Here is an 18,602-nt window from a genome sequence, read left to right as displayed (position 1 = left end):
CAGGTGCAGTAGAAGTAGTAACAAAGGAAAACTGATAAAAGTTTAACTCCTACTACGCACCCTTATATGTACATTAACTGTTTCATTAAATATATTTATACATCTCTTATTATACCCATTTAAGCTTTTCAGGTTTGACTTCGTCTGAAAAGAAACCTCAAATACTAAAAGTAATGATTTCTCTAAAGCAACCTGAATCCAATCGTCTATTGCGAAGCAGATAAAAATGGCGACCTTCTGTCACTTAATCGTGATTGCCGGTATTCTTGGTCTAGCACATGCTGCGTTCTCTGCAGCTCAACGTAAGAATTAATAGGATGTCAGCTTTTTCAAAATTGATCGATTTATACGTTTTCTCTGAAAAAAATATCCCGTTTCAAGTTACTTGTAGAATGCAGAACTGCTCAACGTATGTTTGTTGTGTGTAAGATACTTGGTAGTATTAAGTTTGACTTAAGTCTGTTGTAACTCACGTTAGGGTATTAGACCTAGGCTAGTTGGTAAATAAACACATGTGTACAGCCTAACGGACTACTTAAAAGTATAGACAAGGCTGGAGTGATGGACCTAATCTATTTGTTAAAAGTGTCGCAATCTCAGTATTTCATGAGAACCATAGTACTGAAATCTCATCAATACCATACAGAATGTGATCAGTAAAACTTGACTTAGTAGTGGTACAGTAAGACTAAGAAACTAGAGTGACTGACCAGTGACCACAAATTGACAAAAGTAAACAGTCAGAGCATTTTCTGAAGATTGTAATGGTTGCTTCGGTAAGTAGGCCTAGCAAGGTGGAGAGACTCATTAAAGTGGGGGGGGGGGGGGTGAGTTGAGTTGAGAGAGTGAAAAAAAGCCAGTATGGAGGGATTCACCCACTCACATCATTTTTGTGGGATTTGCTGTCCGTTCTTTGGACCAAACGACGACAAATATTATTCTGGCTAGAGCTTTAGGCCTAGGCAGAAATATTAGACAAACACTTAAGTAGGAAGTTTGTACCAATTCTGCCACAATTTTTTTCTGGTCAACTTAAAAACTGTTGCAATAAACTATTTCCAATCAATGTTTTCTTTTTCCTTCATCTAGATCGCAGTTATATAAGACTAACAGAACAGGAGTTTACCAGACTTCCTGCAGATGTAAGTATGATGGTCTGGCAACTGTGTATATGCTAGGTGCCATCAAACCTTCACGAACTTAGTTGCCAAAACCTGTTTAAAGAATCAACATAAATTTATGACAATTATAGTTACAATAACTCATCATTTGTCACTGATCTGTGTAGCCAGCCAAAAAAAATTAAAAATTAGGGATAATAAAAACAAGTCAGATTTTTATGGAAAGTTTCTGGTCCACTTTTTCCCTGAAGTTCAGTATAATTGTTACAAAAAGAATTAAATATACTGAAACATGTCACAAATGGTGAATACATTAACACCTCTTCCTGGCATACCCCCCATTATCTTCACTGAGGCCTTTGATCGTCTTACTTTATCATGCTCGGTGCCTGCAAAGTATGTTTGAATCTCACCACCATCAATACAGGAAAGTGCTTTTGAATATTTAATGTTTTGAGGATAAAGCAAGGTTAACTTTGGAGGCAATAGAGAAAAAAATAATGCTTTAAAGTATGTTACCAGTGATGAGTCTTACTTTAAAATGTGATTACATTCCAGTCAATACGTTCTTTTTGCAGATTGTCTTGGAATGTTTACTTAGTTTGATCGTTACATGCTATGGAGTCATTACCATGGCTGGGAAGTTTAAAGGAATACGAGCAATGGCAGAATTTCAAACCAAGTAAGTCAATTTTATCATTACATTGTTGTAAGTTTAACAAATAGTTGTTTTCTTTGTCACTGTTTCAAACCTTGTAAATCATTGCAAACTGTACTTTTTGTAGTCATTATTTCTACTCAAGGTAATCAATTTCTACAATATCAATAGTTCTTTACTGTAAAGTTGTAAAACAGGACAATTCATCACTCGCCTGTTCCCTGTGTTTATTCAAACACAATGGATTCCGTGTTCTTATCGAATCACCAAACCCATCTGATTTTGCTTTCACTTTGCTGCTAAATTATGTTTAGTTACCATATATCCTTTCACAGTTTCACATAATTTCGTTGTAAAAAATGTACATTTCTTGCCTTCAATTAATACAGATCTATGGACACTGTAGGTAACAGACCCTCCTTTTATAGCTTTGCACATCGAGGGTTCAAGAAACAACCAGAAGAAGCAAAAACAAAAAATGACAGTTGATAGACAGAATGAAGCATCTCATAGTACCTCGAACTGTGTAATCTGAAAGTACCCCCTCGGTGTGGTAACAGACGTGCACTGCACTCACTGAGGGTTCCTAGGACTTAATTCAACCTCAGTGTCATAGTTTTTCCACAAAGGAGCTTCATCAGGGATTCGTTTGGAAAATGTGATTAATTGTAGTGCCCATCTTTCTATTGTTTATATGACTGCATGTGGTATGTACAGAGAGACATCATTGTAATTTGCAGGTAGAATGCTTGTCATTGACGGTGAAAAGTAAATATTGATCATCTTGACTTTTTTCATTTTTATTTTCTGCAACGGGCATCGGGGGAGGAGTGAAATAGAAAGCATGGGTGAGACACTACATAGCGTCCTAGTAGCTTATCGTGGCATCATATGTAGTAAATATGTAGATTATGCATAGTATTCCTGTGTGATATATAGTGAACTAGGTATTACAAGCCTGGCATATGAATTTGGCTATATTTGCATTCCAATTTATTAGTACTCTATTATATCTGTTAACTCTGAAGTGGTGAATAAACCATCATAATACACATTATGTTGAGAGTTAACTGTCTTACAGTACAACATTTTGTAGGAGTGTTGAAACTGTGATGTCCTATGGAGTCACTTAGAGACAGTTCCGCGCATTGTAACGCTGTTCGATGCCTCTCAGTACCTTATTTCAGTTGTCACCACATTCACAAATTTACTTGAGCAATGTCCTGTTGAAATTACATGAAGGCATTTCAAATTTAGCCAAAAAAGGCACAATAAATGGCTATTAATTTAACACCTATCTCATTCTAGAAAACAATCAAATTGCTCAAGAATCTTTTCATTTGCTATGAGAATAATGCCGCAAAGTAGTAGTTATAACAAATAGCTTGTGTTTAAATTTATTACAATAAGATGACTTTACAATGCAGACACAATCGCACCTTTAAAGCATTCGCATCACTGGGGAATGAAATTGTCTGATTTTTCCTTTGATGGTTTGCCGAAGTATCCTTGTAATCAAGATAAACAGCATTGATATTCAATTGTACCTGAAAATTTGGTGTCTTTCTGTTTTGCCTAGAGGGCTAACATAATGGCATAAGTTTATAGTAACATCCAGGCATTAACCAAGTTTACCAAAGCCATGTCCCTTCGTGTCCAGAGTTTTGGGGAAGGAGTTCTTCCAACTGGTCTTTGTAAGTTTATGCACATATAAGACTTTGGTAACCTTCAGATTATCAGAAATGTTTTTTCTTATGTATCCTTTGTCATATTTGCATCAATGTTTAAAATATATTTGTGGAAGAAAGTGGCCCATTTTATTTGGGATTTTGGGGGGCGGGGGGTGTGTGTGTGGCGGGGAGATGGAGAGTCTACAAACAAAAGTGCAATTTTGGAGTTTGATAATTTCATAACATGTTAGAAACTTTTGAGTCTATTATCGACAAACTTTATTATTTCATGTTGATAAATAGACTGTCTAAAGTTGGTAAGAATTGAACAAGCTTTAGCTTTGTGAGTATTTTGTATACATCGAATGGCAATAAAAAGTAATCCAATTCCAGCGCTGCTTGTCTGGTTTTGTTTTCTGTTTTTGCACCTCCTCCAAAGGTGATGAAGGTAGTAGCATGTTGCAGAAGTTATATCATATAGTACTTCTGTGAAAGTTGAGCTAAAATGTGATGAATCTCAAACTATTTGGGATGGGGGGAGGAGCTGGGGAATCTATACATGTTTCACACTGCAGTTCACTTCTGGCCTATCCCTTCACCCCCACCCCCTCCTGTAAATGACATCAGTATCCCCAAAGTGATAGTTCCCCAACCATCCTTTCTGACAAATTGCATTCTGCCATATGCTGTGTATATTGTATATGCTTGATGTTGAAAAAAAAACAGTTCATTGTCTCCAACCTGGTTCCACTGATGATGAACACTAGAATTATGGATCATGCTAAGAAGGAAGCAACCCGCATCATCTTAGCTTTGAGGATGATCTTCAGTAATCTAAGAAATATATCAATATTAAATCACACAATTGTCTCCAGAGCCTTAAACTCTCTCTTGATGCGTTTGTGCTTGTGTCAACTAATATGACCCACAGACAATGCACTTAACGTTGGAATCTTGAAATGGACTTCCACTCCGCAAGAGGTCCTTTTTGACACCAATCAGAATGAACAGTTGGTTAAAAATGAAAGCGGCACAAAAGATGATTGATTGTCAATACAAATGAATACTTTATTACCAATTATCAGGAAGAAATAAATGGTGAAATAAATGTGATTCAAAGATTAAACATTCAAGTTGACAGTTATACTTGACACAGGCAGGCAAGAGACATCTTTCAAGTCTAATTAAGCTAACAAGGTGAAAAAATGTTACAACTAAGCTAATAAAACATAATGTTAAACAGAAAAGTGCGAAGTGACTCAATACAAAACTTTATAAGTTTCTATGCAAGATTTTGAGTCAAAAAGGGGAAAGGACGTTCAAATATGAAATCAAAATAGGATTGGAAGACAAAAATGGTCACAAAACAGTTCACACAGAAAATTGAAGACAAATGCATAACTGAAAATAAGTAACACTTGTTACTATTTACATCTACCGTCTCTTAGTGAGATAGGGAACAAAAGGGTCATCTCTTTTGCGTGACACGATTGTTTCATAAAGTCTTCATCTCGTCGGGTGGGAACTGAAAGAAAATGCTGGAGAGTGCTCTCAACATCCCTGAGTAAATGTCCGTGACAGATATTTTTAAATCTATTAAACCCTGGTTCCTATCGGATGGTCACCTAATTGGTCACCTAATTACATGGTCACCTAATTCATCTTTGCTTTGTATCGCCTCACAAATAAATCCACGTCAAACTTTCTCTTGCATCCTTCGTAGTTCATGTAACGAACCTTCCCAAAGACGTCTCTCTCCGCCCAGCCTTGGTCATGGATTCCACAAATAGACCACATACAACCTGTAAAATCAAGAATCGAGAAGAAAAGATTAGAAAGAAATTCATTTTATAAGAACACATCAATAAATATAAAGATTTAAAGGTATCGAGGGTATAGAATGAAGGGGCTGGTTACACACATGTCAAGAATAGTAATATGCACAGGACGTCAATGCTTCAGTGATTACAATTGAAACAATAGATGTGAGCAATATAATCTACTTAGTGAGACTGCTGATGACTAGAGGGATGAACATCACTCCAACCCATCCCCTTCCTCCTCTGTCCACCCTCCCTCCTCCTCTGTCCACCCTCCCTCCTCCTCTGTCCCCCTCCCTCCTCCTCTGTCCCCCCTCCCCCCCCCCCTCACAGCAATATACTGGTGTGGTTGATGTACTACTAAGTAATATATATATCTTTAATGAGTTTGCATGTTGACTTCTGATTGCCATAATTTTTGAGCAAATAATTAATATTTATATCTTTAAGGGTGTGTCTGTGACAAGTCTGCATCTTAATCAAACAGTATAGTCAGATCTGAACTTATGCTTGAATTGAAGATCTACCAATCATTTTCTCTTTAAGTGGCAGCCACAAAAGTAAACTGTGACTGAACTCAATTTGGTTATTTTCTGACGATCCTGCACAGCTCACCTGCAGAAGACGGAGGGACTAAACCATCATAAACTCAACTCTTTGATACTTTGTCCAGTTTTCAAAGAGTATGGCTTTCTATAACACCATAAATTTATCTCCTGGGTGAGAATTGTCTGTACTGTACAACTCTCTAAAACACTCTCCATAGCTGTAGCTCAATACATATGGAGCTGTAGTACAGAGCTGCAGTATAGAGCTATAGATCAACGTAGCTCAATGTATATACTGGGAGAACATCCCAGTATCAGTTGACCACAAATATGGCTACTTCTCTGACAATGTATATATGGCATAAATTGCAATAAAGCAGAGGCTATGACATTTGTATACATACAGCCAACTGATGCATGTAACATCAACCATATTTACGGCATTGCTATAGCGATATTTTTTATTCATGTTTAATATTAGACAGCATGAACACTCACCGGTGTACCCATTAGGATCACGACCATCCAAGCTGTACTTGTCATTGAGATGAATTGCGATATTCAGAGCCTCTTGGGGTGACTTGCTCCATTCTAGGATCTTCTTGGCCCAGTACATCCTCAAGAATCCGTGCATCTTACCTTCTTGTACTAGTTGAGTCTGATTGATCGAAGCAAACCATTACAGGCAAAATTATGAAATTGTTAAAATTCTTTCTTTACTGGTGGTCTTGTGCAGCAGGCAGTGATTGCAAACTAAGGCAGTATGAAAATCCAGCAGGACAAATATACTGACATAACTTGTCAAATAAATGATCTGTGCGAGTTGCGGATAATGTACCTCAAGACAATCAACACTCATTTCAGGTTGTTGTTGTTGTAATTTGACGTTGAGTCACTAGATATCAAAATTGAACTGATTAGAACATATGTGTGACAAGTTTTTCTGCATAGGAAACATACATTCAGTGACTTGCCTCAAGTAAAAGACTCGACAAGGAGTACTGCTTATGGTTGCAGTTGATCTTTAATGCAGTGACTTGTATACAATTCTGATACAAGTTCATAGCACTCAGCATGGAGGCAAAAAATATTATAAAAAACAATAGACATGCTAATTAATGGCTAATGACTTTGTTTTAACACAGGAAGAAAAACAGATTCATAAATTTGTATGAAATATTGCCAACTTTTGGGATACCTGGTGATAAAATCTATGATCTAGCTACATTCATGAACACCACTGAAATAGAGACAATTTAACTTGACGTTTATGTGGTAATGATGGATACAAATTTTCTCTTAATGAAATTTTTTAAATCCTAACTTTGATAGAACATGCCTAAGAAAATAGTGCTCATACCTGCGCAGCATTCCAGAGGTCTTCGTGAGTTTTCCCTTCTTCAAACTGTTCTTGTGTGTAGATGTACTTCCTTTCGTCACCTGCGTGTACCTCAAGAGTTTTCTTAGCCCATTCGTTTGTTCCTTTATAGGAGACAAAAAAAAAAAATGAAATTATGACATGAAAGTATATCAAGCAGACTCAAAAATGTCTGTGACAATTCAATTGACAAACATTCAGCAACCAAATAACGTGAAATGTATATATCGGACGCTAGCATATGGAATAGTCCAAACTTGTGTTGTAGACAAATTTGAATCTCTTTTCATGTTAGGCACCTGTGCTATATCCTACTGACAAGTACATGCAATGACAAAACTTTACTTTCCATTACTGCATTTTCCCGCCCACTGATACTCAAGTAGGCGATGATATGAAAATGTTAAGTTTAGGTAACTGATAAACTGTTCATTCAGCCCAGCATTCATAAACTGGACCAAAATGACCGGAATAAGAATGACAGAAGAATAAGTTAGGCAAGGAGAGCAAGATTGTCACGGCATTACTCTCCTGAAAACTTTCTGATTAAGCTAGGATAGAGCATTAGCCTTTAAACAACCAGTTGGCAGAGTGCAGTCTATGGACCACATGGCCTGGTTTTCAAATCCCTCTTAATGCTGCCACCTGCAGAACCTCTCAGCAAGGAACAGGTAAAACATACATACTCTGAAGAGATTTTATATAGGGGCCCACTTGTGATAGAATATTTGAAACATCACATTCCCGATGGAATTAGTTGCGTACGTTCTTCATAATGTTTGTCGTTTGGTGAATAAACCCAGATGAAACAAAATACCAACCTTCAATGGAGTCATACTTTTCGTTGTAGAAACAGAAATTCTCCGCCAGTTCCCTTCGAACGACCAGCTCTTCAGTGTAACTATCGACAGAATCCTTGTACTTATTCTTGAATTGTTTAACCACCAATACACATCGTTGTGCAGCGATTTGACCTGAAAGAATTGATAAGATTTCGGAAGACGTTGCCAGAATCATGCAGAAATATTAACAGCACAAGGCTTTTTGATCTATTAGATCTTGGAGGAAGCTCGAAGAGGCATAGAGACCAAGGCCTAATCCAGCTATATTGTCAATTATGTCGTATTTATGTAAGGCATTCCTTTGCAAGATCTTCTTTCTTGTTTTAAAGTTTATTATAAATGTGAGAAGACAATTTATCTAATATTTTTCTGGGCCCTACAATGGCCTGCATCGGGCTTGGACAATCAAGTAAGGATGATCTCAAAGTGTCAAAACAAAAATTTTTTTCAAACAAAATTTTATAAAACCTGGAGTCCACCTCCTAAATCTGCATCTCTAGTGTAAGTGATGACTTGGGATGACTTAACAATCCAGCTCAACACATGGTATCATATAGCAAAGTCAGGTGTGAAAGGGGTGGGGTGAGGGTGGGAAAGTAGGTCAAAGGTCTGTTCACCATCTCTGCCGAAATGCTACTTGTCAGTGACACAACTAATTGCAGTGTTGCAAAGTAGACAGGGAAATTTCTTAAGACAAGAAGGTGCTATGTCAACATTCTTGCTCACCGAAATGAAGCCAAGGTGAGATATTACTCAAGGCTTCTTTTGTAGGGTCATTCCTCTCGGTGGCAAATACTTTCAGTCTGTCCCTCACGAAAGATTCTAGCATGTCGAAGGCTGCAGTGGAACCAGGGGTTGCCCAATCTACCTCTGTAATGGAACGGTCCACCTTCTGATCATTCATGGGCTCATCCCAATTCACCGCCTGGAAAACGAACAAATGCAGTCAAGTTGATATTGATAAACAAGAATATTATAAAGAAGCTACTGTATATTCACAACAGTTGACAACCTATAGCTAATGGACACTTTCACAGCATGAGTTAAGAAGTTCTTTGATCTGTATTAAGTCTGTAAATGTTATAGTGCATTTCAAGAATAATGAATATTTAGAGATTCCAGCAAGCCATTTATCTGAATGTTCTCTTTGCCTGAAAGCATTCTATATTTTCAAGAGATTTACAAGCACTTTTTTAAGTGCCAATAGATATATTTCATGGTATTCTCTCAAGCCATACCTCATGCTTTGTCGTTGCTTTGTGCGGATGAACAGTGACTGGTGGGTATTCTGTCAGGAACGATCCAAGTTGCTTGTGTACCTTTGGTCTGATGGTTCTAGCAGCATACTCTAGTTTCTCTGAAGTGACCCAACAGGGAATAATGTTATGCGCATCCACCTGCCAAGTAAATATCAACAACAGCAAAGAAGACTTAATGACCTTACATATTTCAACAGTAGGTTTTGAAGTTTGTAGAATAATCACATCATCACAAAGGAAGAATTAGAAAGGGTGTGGAAAAGTACTGAATGGTTGGTACCTAAATTACCACCATAAAAGCAATGAATGATAAGGCCTTGGTAAAATGAAATAATGTTGAAGCTAAAAACAGTTCGATTTCACTGGATCTACTCTTGAAACAATGCAATGTGTTCACAGCTTTTGAATTTGTTCGTTGAAAAGTTTCATAGGAAATGAACATCTCACAAAAAACTGAGAAAATGACTACTGTGCAGGTGCTTGTAGAAAACAAAACTGTGGAGAGAGTAAGGTATACACATCGCAAGTCCTAATTCCTTTTTAGGGGGGTGGGTTGGGAGGGAGGGGCAAAATTGTTCTGAAGAGGACCGGGGCTAACCAACCAAGTCAGTGGCATTGTACCTAAGATTCCACTCTGTGAATAAACTCTAAACATTAACACCTCTAAGCCTTTGGCAGCAATGTCCGTGTTTATTTTCAGCCATGATGAAGGCATGGTTGTACATGGCTGTCAGAAATTAAATAAGTTGACAAGACAAAACTAAGAAATTTTCCCAACTCTTCTCTTTCTTAACTTCTAATGCTTCTCATACTTAGATCATCAAGTTTCTATTTTCCATTTCAACATTGTAAGATTTATATTTTTGGGATGGAGTGGGTAGGGGGAGGTGGAGGGGGAGGGACAGATGGTAGGTTCAAGGAGTCTTACAAAGCAATAGCTTGAATCACTTTGGATATAAAACAAATTTTGCAGAACTTTGTCAATTGGCTGCATAGTTCAACTATATCAGAAAAGTATCCAGGACCTGAATTGCTTCTAGTGAATTGCATGCCTTAACCAAGACATATCCATGACATGTGAAAACATGTATCTGTTTTCTGGATCATGTGACATATCACCTATATTCAACAGATTAAATGAAAAGTGATTACTGCATTGTAGTGCCTGTAGGAATCATACCCTCATCAAATGTGTTCAGGTTCCATGAAGTGGTGAAGGAGGTGGGGTGGGGGAGGGGAGGGGGAGTGGAGTAATGGCCATGGTTATTTGTCATCTGTGCTGTTTATCCCTTTAAGCCTTGCATTTTGGTTTTGATACATTTTTTATATTTTTCCTAACCTGACAGAAAGGGATATTCTTTGGTATTGCTTTGGCCACATCTTGGACCCATTCTTGGGGTTTCCTCAATGGACTGAAATCTGCCACGAGCCCTCCAATTTTCTTCTCTCCAACAAACTTGGCAATTGTCTCTGCAGTTTCTCCAATCAAAAGATGGAAGGAGATGTCCAGCTTGCTCAGTTCCTAGAAATTGATATCATAAAAAAAGTGTTTGAGTAGGGAATATTTTAATGTTCATATTTTGTGAGGCAATTTTGAAGGTTTCCTGAAACTTAAACCATAATATCTACATCATTCTTGTAAACTCTTGTAAGATGAGTCACTCTTTGATAAGGTGACCAGTTGTTTTTTGTATATCCGGGGACAGTCCCCATAAATCACATGCTGTCCCCTGAAGAAAGTCGTCCCCAAACATTTTTCCCAAACATATTGATATCATATAAAAAGTAAAATGAGTAGAGCAGGGAATAATCACATGCTGTCCCCTGAAGAAAGTCATCCCCAAACATTTTGGGGACGACGATTTTTTTCTATAATGATGACGGTTTTCTATAATGTCTTGGAAATATCCTTGAATTTTTAAGAAGGCCCTTGTACCTCCGTTGGTAGAGACAGCTCGAAGGAAACTGTGATTGTTTACAAACTACAAATGTAAGGCACCCCAGATCATTCAATACTTTCATAGCCTAAATTCACATGGAAATTTCTTTCTATACTTAGGGTGATAAATTTCCAATTCCCTTTTCCAATTCCAATTTCCAATTCCCTTAAAGACCAACTATGGAGACAATTTTTGGGGGGGGGGGGATTTTCCATTTATTTGGGAGTTTACATACCTATAATCAACATATGTAAAAAATAATCTTCGAAAACCTACTATAACCCATCAAAAAATGACCACGAAAATGGACATTTTGGGTAGTCACGTGACATGAACCTCTGGAATGTCTGAAAACAGAGATTGACCCAAAGGAGCCTCTGGTCACCGTGTGACGTCATTGTTTGTATACCGCGAAAATCAAATGCTGATATAGGCACTGTTTATACACAGATAGCGAACAATTGTACTGTATTTGACTTCCAATTTTGAGCGTTGAAAAGCTGTTAGCTTAAAACAAGAACACATGAAGGTAAACAAATAGTTTTAAGACAATTTTAAGAAGAAAATTTAGTTAAATTGGTTATTTTATTAGCAAAATTTCCACTCAAATGGAAGCATCTTTTACATAGCGGAGCGTCAATAGGTCCATACGGTACAATATACTGTAGAACATGCAAGCAGCTTGGCGATTCCGTAATACAATTTGATCGCAAGATACCGTAAACTGAACAGAAGAATAGACCTAAAAGATGCCTCATGCGTGAAATGTGACGGAAAATGGCTTACGTTACTGTCAACAAATTACCAAAAAGACACTAAACATAATCGAACAACTACGAGAAGACGCTGACCCGAATCGACCAGGGTAGCATATACATGACTAAGCTTCAGCTGAACATAGTACTTACTCGTTTTAATATCCAAAAGTACAAACACAGAAAAAGTATCCTTTCAATAAACAAAATTTAGCATTGAATTTCCAAATCCACGTTTCTCGTTCAATCCTGGGCGAAATACTACCGTGACTCTGTGTAATTCCATAGAGTTAGGTCTAGTTGAAACAGGCCTTGACCAGTTACATCCAACAATCACAAGACAGTCACTAACGAAATAAAACGTCCGATCGCTACATAGAACCGTTTTTATTCAACTCCTTGGACCATGCAGATGCCGGAATAAACATAACGGACAATATAACACAATGTATCACGAACTCACGATACTGGAATACAACAAAGGAAATAGATAAATGCGATGAAATCCTAACATGACTATTTACACATGCTGTGAGCCAACTCACTACATGTACTAACAATGCTACCCTATAGGCACGGTATATACACGGTCATCTCTTACAGTAAATATTATACTGTCAATTGCGTGATATAATGTTACATGTAAGGTCGTCCAGAGCTTGTTTACGGTCAATTTCACATTAGCTATGTCCGACCATGGTCCGACACAGCTATCGACAGTATATAATTTTCGCAGAATGAGACATTTGCAGCATACACAGAGCAGGGTCATGCATGTGGACTCATGGGCATGAGATACTCCGGGTGCTGAAAAATCTTTCCGCGTGGATCTCAAAAAATTGATCCAAAGTCTGCGGCGTTTTACGTCGGTTCTTTTACTTGGAAATCTAAAAAAGCTGATGCTTTTGGTGGATGAGGTATAACTGCAACTACCAACAACACAGAATTGTGGCATTTCGGGGGAAAAGGAGTAATATCGTTGATGTTTTTGGCAGCTCAAGTATACAACTTTACACACTAAAAGTATTGTTGTGAGTGAGGTATACAAACAGTGACGTCACAGGGTCACCTGATGTCTTCGGAATGTTTCAGGAATGTCTGAAGTAGGTTTCATAAAAAGCTGACTTTTCTTCCCATTCTTCACGTATTTAACGTCCAAAATTGGTAAAGTTAATTACAGCAATGTAATTGGAGTGAGTTAAGGATTACATACATGCAAAATGGTGGGATTTTATGTTCATCGAAAAGTCTCCATAATTGGTCTTTAAGTTCCGTTTTTCCTTTTTGGCACTGGATTTTTCTTTGCAAAATGCTTCTTGCTAGATTCTAAACCAAGGCATTTGATGATCATCCATGAAACATAGAAAACCAAAACACTAAGAGGTCCTTAAAATTACAACCCCGCAGTTTTAATAACAGTCAAGGTATAACTGATCCTCACAGTCATCACAAAGGGGTCAATACAGACATCAATTTCCCAGACGCCCTGATAAAAAAGATCACCTTACTCTTAGATCCCTGCACTGTATCTTTGCTTTACTCCTTGGAAAATTATAAAGGCCTCTGATTAAACTTCATCTAAATCAAAACATGTATTTCAACATGTAAGTCCAGAAATCTCTCCCTGCTAAACCTGGGATCTCAGGAATATGGGTTTCACTTCAGAGATCATGAATCTAACCAATCAACACAATCCCTGTCTGAGAATCTCCATTACATCAAGAGGCATAAATTTGCTGCACGTTGAGTTTTGGCAAATTCTTATACATCAATTCATCATTTAGTATGTCATTTCTCAAATATATGTGTACCTGTTCCACCTCTTTGAGGCCATTCAGCATGAAACTGTGATGACGCAGCGGAAGAAGGTTAGATGGGTCCAGACAAAAACAGACATGAAGAGGAACTTCTTGTTTCAGTGCCAGTCTTTGGGCATACAACATTGCCCAGTTATCTATTTAAATTAAAACAAAAAGCAAACATGCAAAGTAATTAACATCTTCTTTTGAACATCAAAATTAACATCTATGTTCTATTATTCTGACCATTGTGTATACTTCAACTCTGATCAGTTAGAATTTGCAATCCATATTCAAACGGAGGAATAATGACAACTTTTGAGTCAATTTTCACATCCTTACGAATCTAGTCTTTGAACTAATTACTAGTTTTTAAGAACAAAGTCAGAGCAGACAAATGTCTCAGGAAATAATATATTCTGTGGAACAGAGTAAGAATCAGTATTAATTATGATGTCCAAGGTTCAGGAAGGGAGTGTCCAGTGAGGAATGACCGAGGCTGTTTCTACTGAAATTTTTTGGGCACTAAAAATTAGTTGCAAACATAACTTTGTTCAAAGCAAAGTGAACAGAGAGATATTTTGGGCATTTGTTACTTTTTTACCAAGACTTTGCTATTCCATAACCAGCTATTTCGATAACTATCAATTCTTGTGTCCCAGGCACCTTCTTTCACTAAAACCAGGATCCAAACACTGATTTTGCCAGGTCTTGTAATTAAATATGTCTGACACATTCGGGAGGAATGGGAGCCATTTTACTGCCTCCTCACAGTCAGTATATTATGTTAAATATGCTGGGTAGGAAAGTTTACCCTGAACTCTCTGGTCACGCATCATCCAGTAAAGGATGCCCTCGTTTTCCTCTGGCATATCTTTGACATCAGATACAACCTTCACTCTCTTTTTATTGAAGTTGAAGTCTGCAATGGACGCTGCACACTCCTCTCTGAAATGAGTAACTTTTGACAAAAGGGACTCACTGGCCTGTAGAAGAAAATATATGGGTCAATCCATGCCAAATCAACAGATTTTTGGGTCGTTTCCACGTCGACCCTCTCAGAATCGCCTGAAATTGATGGTGTCTTGCCACATGTCTAAAAGATTGAAATTGGGCCAAAAATCTTTTAAAAACTTTTTGGTTGGTAGGATACGGCCCAGCCTAGCAACCAAATCCAGATTGCATTTTAAGAGCCCTAAATTTGTGCCAAGTTTGGAGGCATCTTTTGCATAAATGTAAAGTATTTTATATCTGATATTGCAGATATTGTGGAAGACATGTGACCAGTCTCCGCATTTAGTTAATTTTGGGGAAAATTTACAGTCTCAAATTTTCTTAACAAGAAATTAAATGGCAGGTTGCTATGTAAACATTAATTGCATCGTTTTATAAGGGTAATGAGGCACACATATATGAACAACACAACTTGTAATGATCTGATTAGATGCAAACTTGTCAATAACTTTACCACTGCCAAGTCACATATCTAGATGTGCTGGCTTATATTTATGTCCATGATGAGAAATGAAACAAGGTTTTTTCAAAGATGGGTTTTGTTACCTGTTCTGTATCTGCTTTTAATTTTTTCTCCTCAGTTGTTCCATTGTCAGCCTCTGCCTGTCTCTTCTGGCCTTTGTCTGTATCTGCCATGATTATTTTAGAGCCTCCAAAGATATTCCTAACAGTATAAAATATATAGTGCACAGTACAGGTAACCAACTTCAAGAAATTCAAAAGCTTGTTTTAATTATTTAAAATTAATTTAAAGTTTCAATGTGTGTTTTGCCAAATTTAAACTTTGACCTTTCAACTTATATACTGCCCTGAAAGCTCAGTAAAACTGACACTGTTCTATGACATTTTCATATTATTATGCATTATTTTTATTGATTTATCTGTCGTTTAACATTTTGAGCTAAATCAAATTTGCCAGATTTTTTAACGAGTCAGTAGATTCTACAAACTATCATCAAATTTGCAAGGCCTGTCTTACTTTCACTTTCATGGCTAGCCTGTGTTAGGTCTCTTGAATAGTAGCTTTCTTACCGATGTAGCTAGCAAAATTGTGTCATTTCCTTCCATGGCAATGAATAAACAGCTATCTTCAGACGTGTCCATGGAATTGGGTCAAAAAAGTTGGACGATATGAGTACATATATAGGTTACATTTGTTAAATGAACAAGCTGATATGGGCGGTCGCACTGATTTTATGGTAAATCTTTCGGGCCATAAGGCCAACAGAAAATAAATTTCTTCTTTCAATTGCGACAGCTTTTCTCCATTAAACCCACCTGGTCGGAGTGCATTCTGATCAGAAGAAGAAACATTGAATCTGCTTTGTGAGTTTGTTTTCTGAAATTCATCAGCAAACACGTATTGAGACTTTAAACTGATCTGCATAATTCTTGCTTAAAGGCATTGAAGACTTGCCCCAAACCGTGTGCCGCCATATGAATAAGTTAACTTTCCGTTGCTTGCAAGTGAAGTTTTTTCCGCTACAAAATGCAGACAGTAATGAAACATGATACCTTGTTATCTTTTTCTAGACCTGAGATGTCCATATTTTCTGGGATCGATGGTGGTGTCTTAACACTTCTGTACACCTCAAATGTTCAAAACTAGGTCAGATTATCGGTATGAGACGTTTCTTTGTGCGCAAAGTCTTCAATGCCATTCAAGAGCCATCTAGAAGAACACTTTAAAGTTAACAATATAGATAAACAATAGTTTGTTTGTTTAAAATCTTGATAATTGTCAGGCTATTACAGTATAACTTGGCTCTACAGGTGTTGTGTGAGTGATTGCGGTACAGCCTATAAATAGTCCAAGATATTTGATAGCTAGCCTCTTTTAAAGCAAGTGCATGGTTGTAAACCTTTGATGTAAAAGACTGAAATAATAGTTAAAATTCAATTCTTTAAAAGAAAATGCTGAGTGCACTATCGTTTGGTATATGAATAGACTGACAACCTGGGCCTAGGCTATACTGTAAGTATAAGTAACCTCAGTTAAACTGGAATGGTGTACAATATAGTTCACTGGGTCTACTTTGTTCCTACTACGTAGTTGCAGTCAAACTGCCATTAATAGTTAGGGCCTGCACTTTGTTTTGCGTTTTTAACTCATGATCATATCAACAATATAGTGTATTATAATTTATGCGTAGTTAAACTACCATAGTTATAAAGCCTAACCCACTACGCCTATAAGGAAAAGCAAGAGTGTGTGGGCAGCGGTGGCTGCAGGAGTTCCCCTAAAATGTGTTAGCGCGCCTGTCCAAAGAAATCAAGACACTAAGTTATACCTTTGACTCACCTTGATTTTCATGAGATTTCACTGGCTTCTTGCTGCTTCTTGCTGCTGAGTAGCTTGCCAACGAGAGTCCTTTTGTTACGTTGATAGTCCAAATGAACACTACTATCACGGGCCACTCCGCGTGCGCAATTGAGTTGGTTACATAATACACATTTCAAGGTTAACTCGATCTTGCTCATGTAAAGCAAGGAAATTGTACCCAGAATTATCACTTTCTGATCGGAACGTCAGCACGTCGTGATTATGTTATGATTAGAACAACTTCTCTTTTCACCTGACAGAACTAGTTAATTTTTCTTCGATAAAGGATAACTAATTAACGTGAAAGTATACATGATCACTTCATAAGTTACGAAAGGTTTTCGTATGGCAACAGACAGCTGTTTCTATCGGATTGTTATACGACCCTGGATCGTCGCCCCTGGTATTTTAACTATCAATTCTATGAAATGTTAATATGGTAGCTGTCAAGGACAGGTCGAGGAGGTGTGTATTAATTTTGTAACTGCGTACAATGTATTCGTTGTGTAAAAGCAGTCGGCGTGGAGCTTATGTAAGAAAATGGAGGTCATGTGCGAACGTTTGGTTTTAAAGTTGATGACCGTGACTTGCAGAGATAAACATGACACAAAACACTGGAAGACCTTTCTTACAAAAACATATTGTTAATCTTTTGTGCCACGGTCAAACAAAACACATAAAGGGATAATCATCCGTTGGGTGAAACCAAAATCAATCGAAAATGTGCCTCTTTGGGTCAAAACCACATCATCACATAGTATTTTATGTAACGAAGTTTTTTTCATATATGCATTGGGACGTATATTTTGTTAATGCATAGTAACAGCAGCCTGGGTAACGTATATGTCGTGGCAATACACCTCTGGTCAGGTGCGCTTGCAGGGAGAGGGGTCCGCGGGTTCAACATATGTTGGAGGAAATATGTGGTATGATGTCAAATGAAACAATATAATTCAAGCTAGTCACATATATGTTAACGAATAGCCTGAATGAATAAACTATCTGCATGCACGCGGTGTAGGTATTTAAATTACACAAATCAAACTTCAATAGGAATATCAGATCCGTACATGACGCAGATATATCGGTAACTTCAACCCCTCAAAATACACCGAGATTTTCACGAGTTCCCATATGGTGTCTTCTTTGTATATTCGGGGTGAGTGTATAGGTCGCGGTGTGTAGGGCACCTGCATTTGTGATATGTATCTCATAATGTCGGTTTCTTCAATTGGTGCTGCAAGCTGCAACAATTACATGAGATGGAACCGAATTCGAACGTTATTTGCTTCGTCGTTGAACAGCCCACTCATGTGCGTACGACGTTACCACTGGCATAGTGATATATGTACGGCACATAAAAAAGATTGACCGACGGAAAAATCCTAAGAAAATATAGAGTTCTGCATGCATGGGCGGCGATCATGGGGGACGGGGGGGGCATGTCCCCCCAATATTTTAGGTGGGGATATATA

The 18,602-nt window shown here is 37.6% G+C and overlaps 2 protein-coding genes across 2 annotated transcripts; one reads left to right on the top strand and one right to left on the bottom strand.

Moving 5' to 3' along the window:
* The first annotated feature begins 92 nt into the window (after nt 1-92).
* Nucleotides 93-3,841, top strand: LOC139975215 (ER membrane protein complex subunit 5-like). Its single transcript, XM_071982947.1, has 4 exons — nt 93-302; nt 1,090-1,142; nt 1,700-1,803; nt 2,169-3,841. The coding sequence occupies exons 1-4, from the start codon at nt 227-229 to the stop codon at nt 2,266-2,268; spliced, it is 333 nt and encodes a 110-aa protein (XP_071839048.1). The 5' UTR covers nt 93-226; the 3' UTR covers nt 2,269-3,841.
* Nucleotides 3,842-4,492: 651 nt separating this feature from the next.
* On the bottom strand, nt 4,493-17,474 carry LOC139975212 (deoxyribodipyrimidine photo-lyase-like). Its single transcript, XM_071982942.1, has 11 exons — nt 17,107-17,474; nt 15,351-15,468; nt 14,605-14,776; nt 13,803-13,945; nt 10,636-10,818; nt 9,276-9,434; nt 8,764-8,962; nt 8,017-8,169; nt 7,178-7,299; nt 6,316-6,475; nt 4,493-5,251 (listed from the first exon to the last, which is right to left on the bottom strand). The coding sequence occupies exons 2-11, from the start codon at nt 15,438-15,440 to the stop codon at nt 5,103-5,105; spliced, it is 1,530 nt and encodes a 509-aa protein (XP_071839043.1). The 5' UTR covers nt 15,441-15,468; nt 17,107-17,474; the 3' UTR covers nt 4,493-5,102.
* Between the last annotated feature and the right edge of the window lie 1,128 nt (nt 17,475-18,602).

This window comes from Apostichopus japonicus, chromosome 10 (assembly GCF_037975245.1).
Source record: "Apostichopus japonicus isolate 1M-3 chromosome 10, ASM3797524v1, whole genome shotgun sequence".
NCBI classification, from domain to species: Eukaryota; Metazoa; Echinodermata; class Holothuroidea; order Aspidochirotida; family Stichopodidae; genus Apostichopus; species Apostichopus japonicus.
Note: the sequence above shows the minus strand (reverse complement) of the source record. Positions and strands in the feature narration are given on the sequence as shown.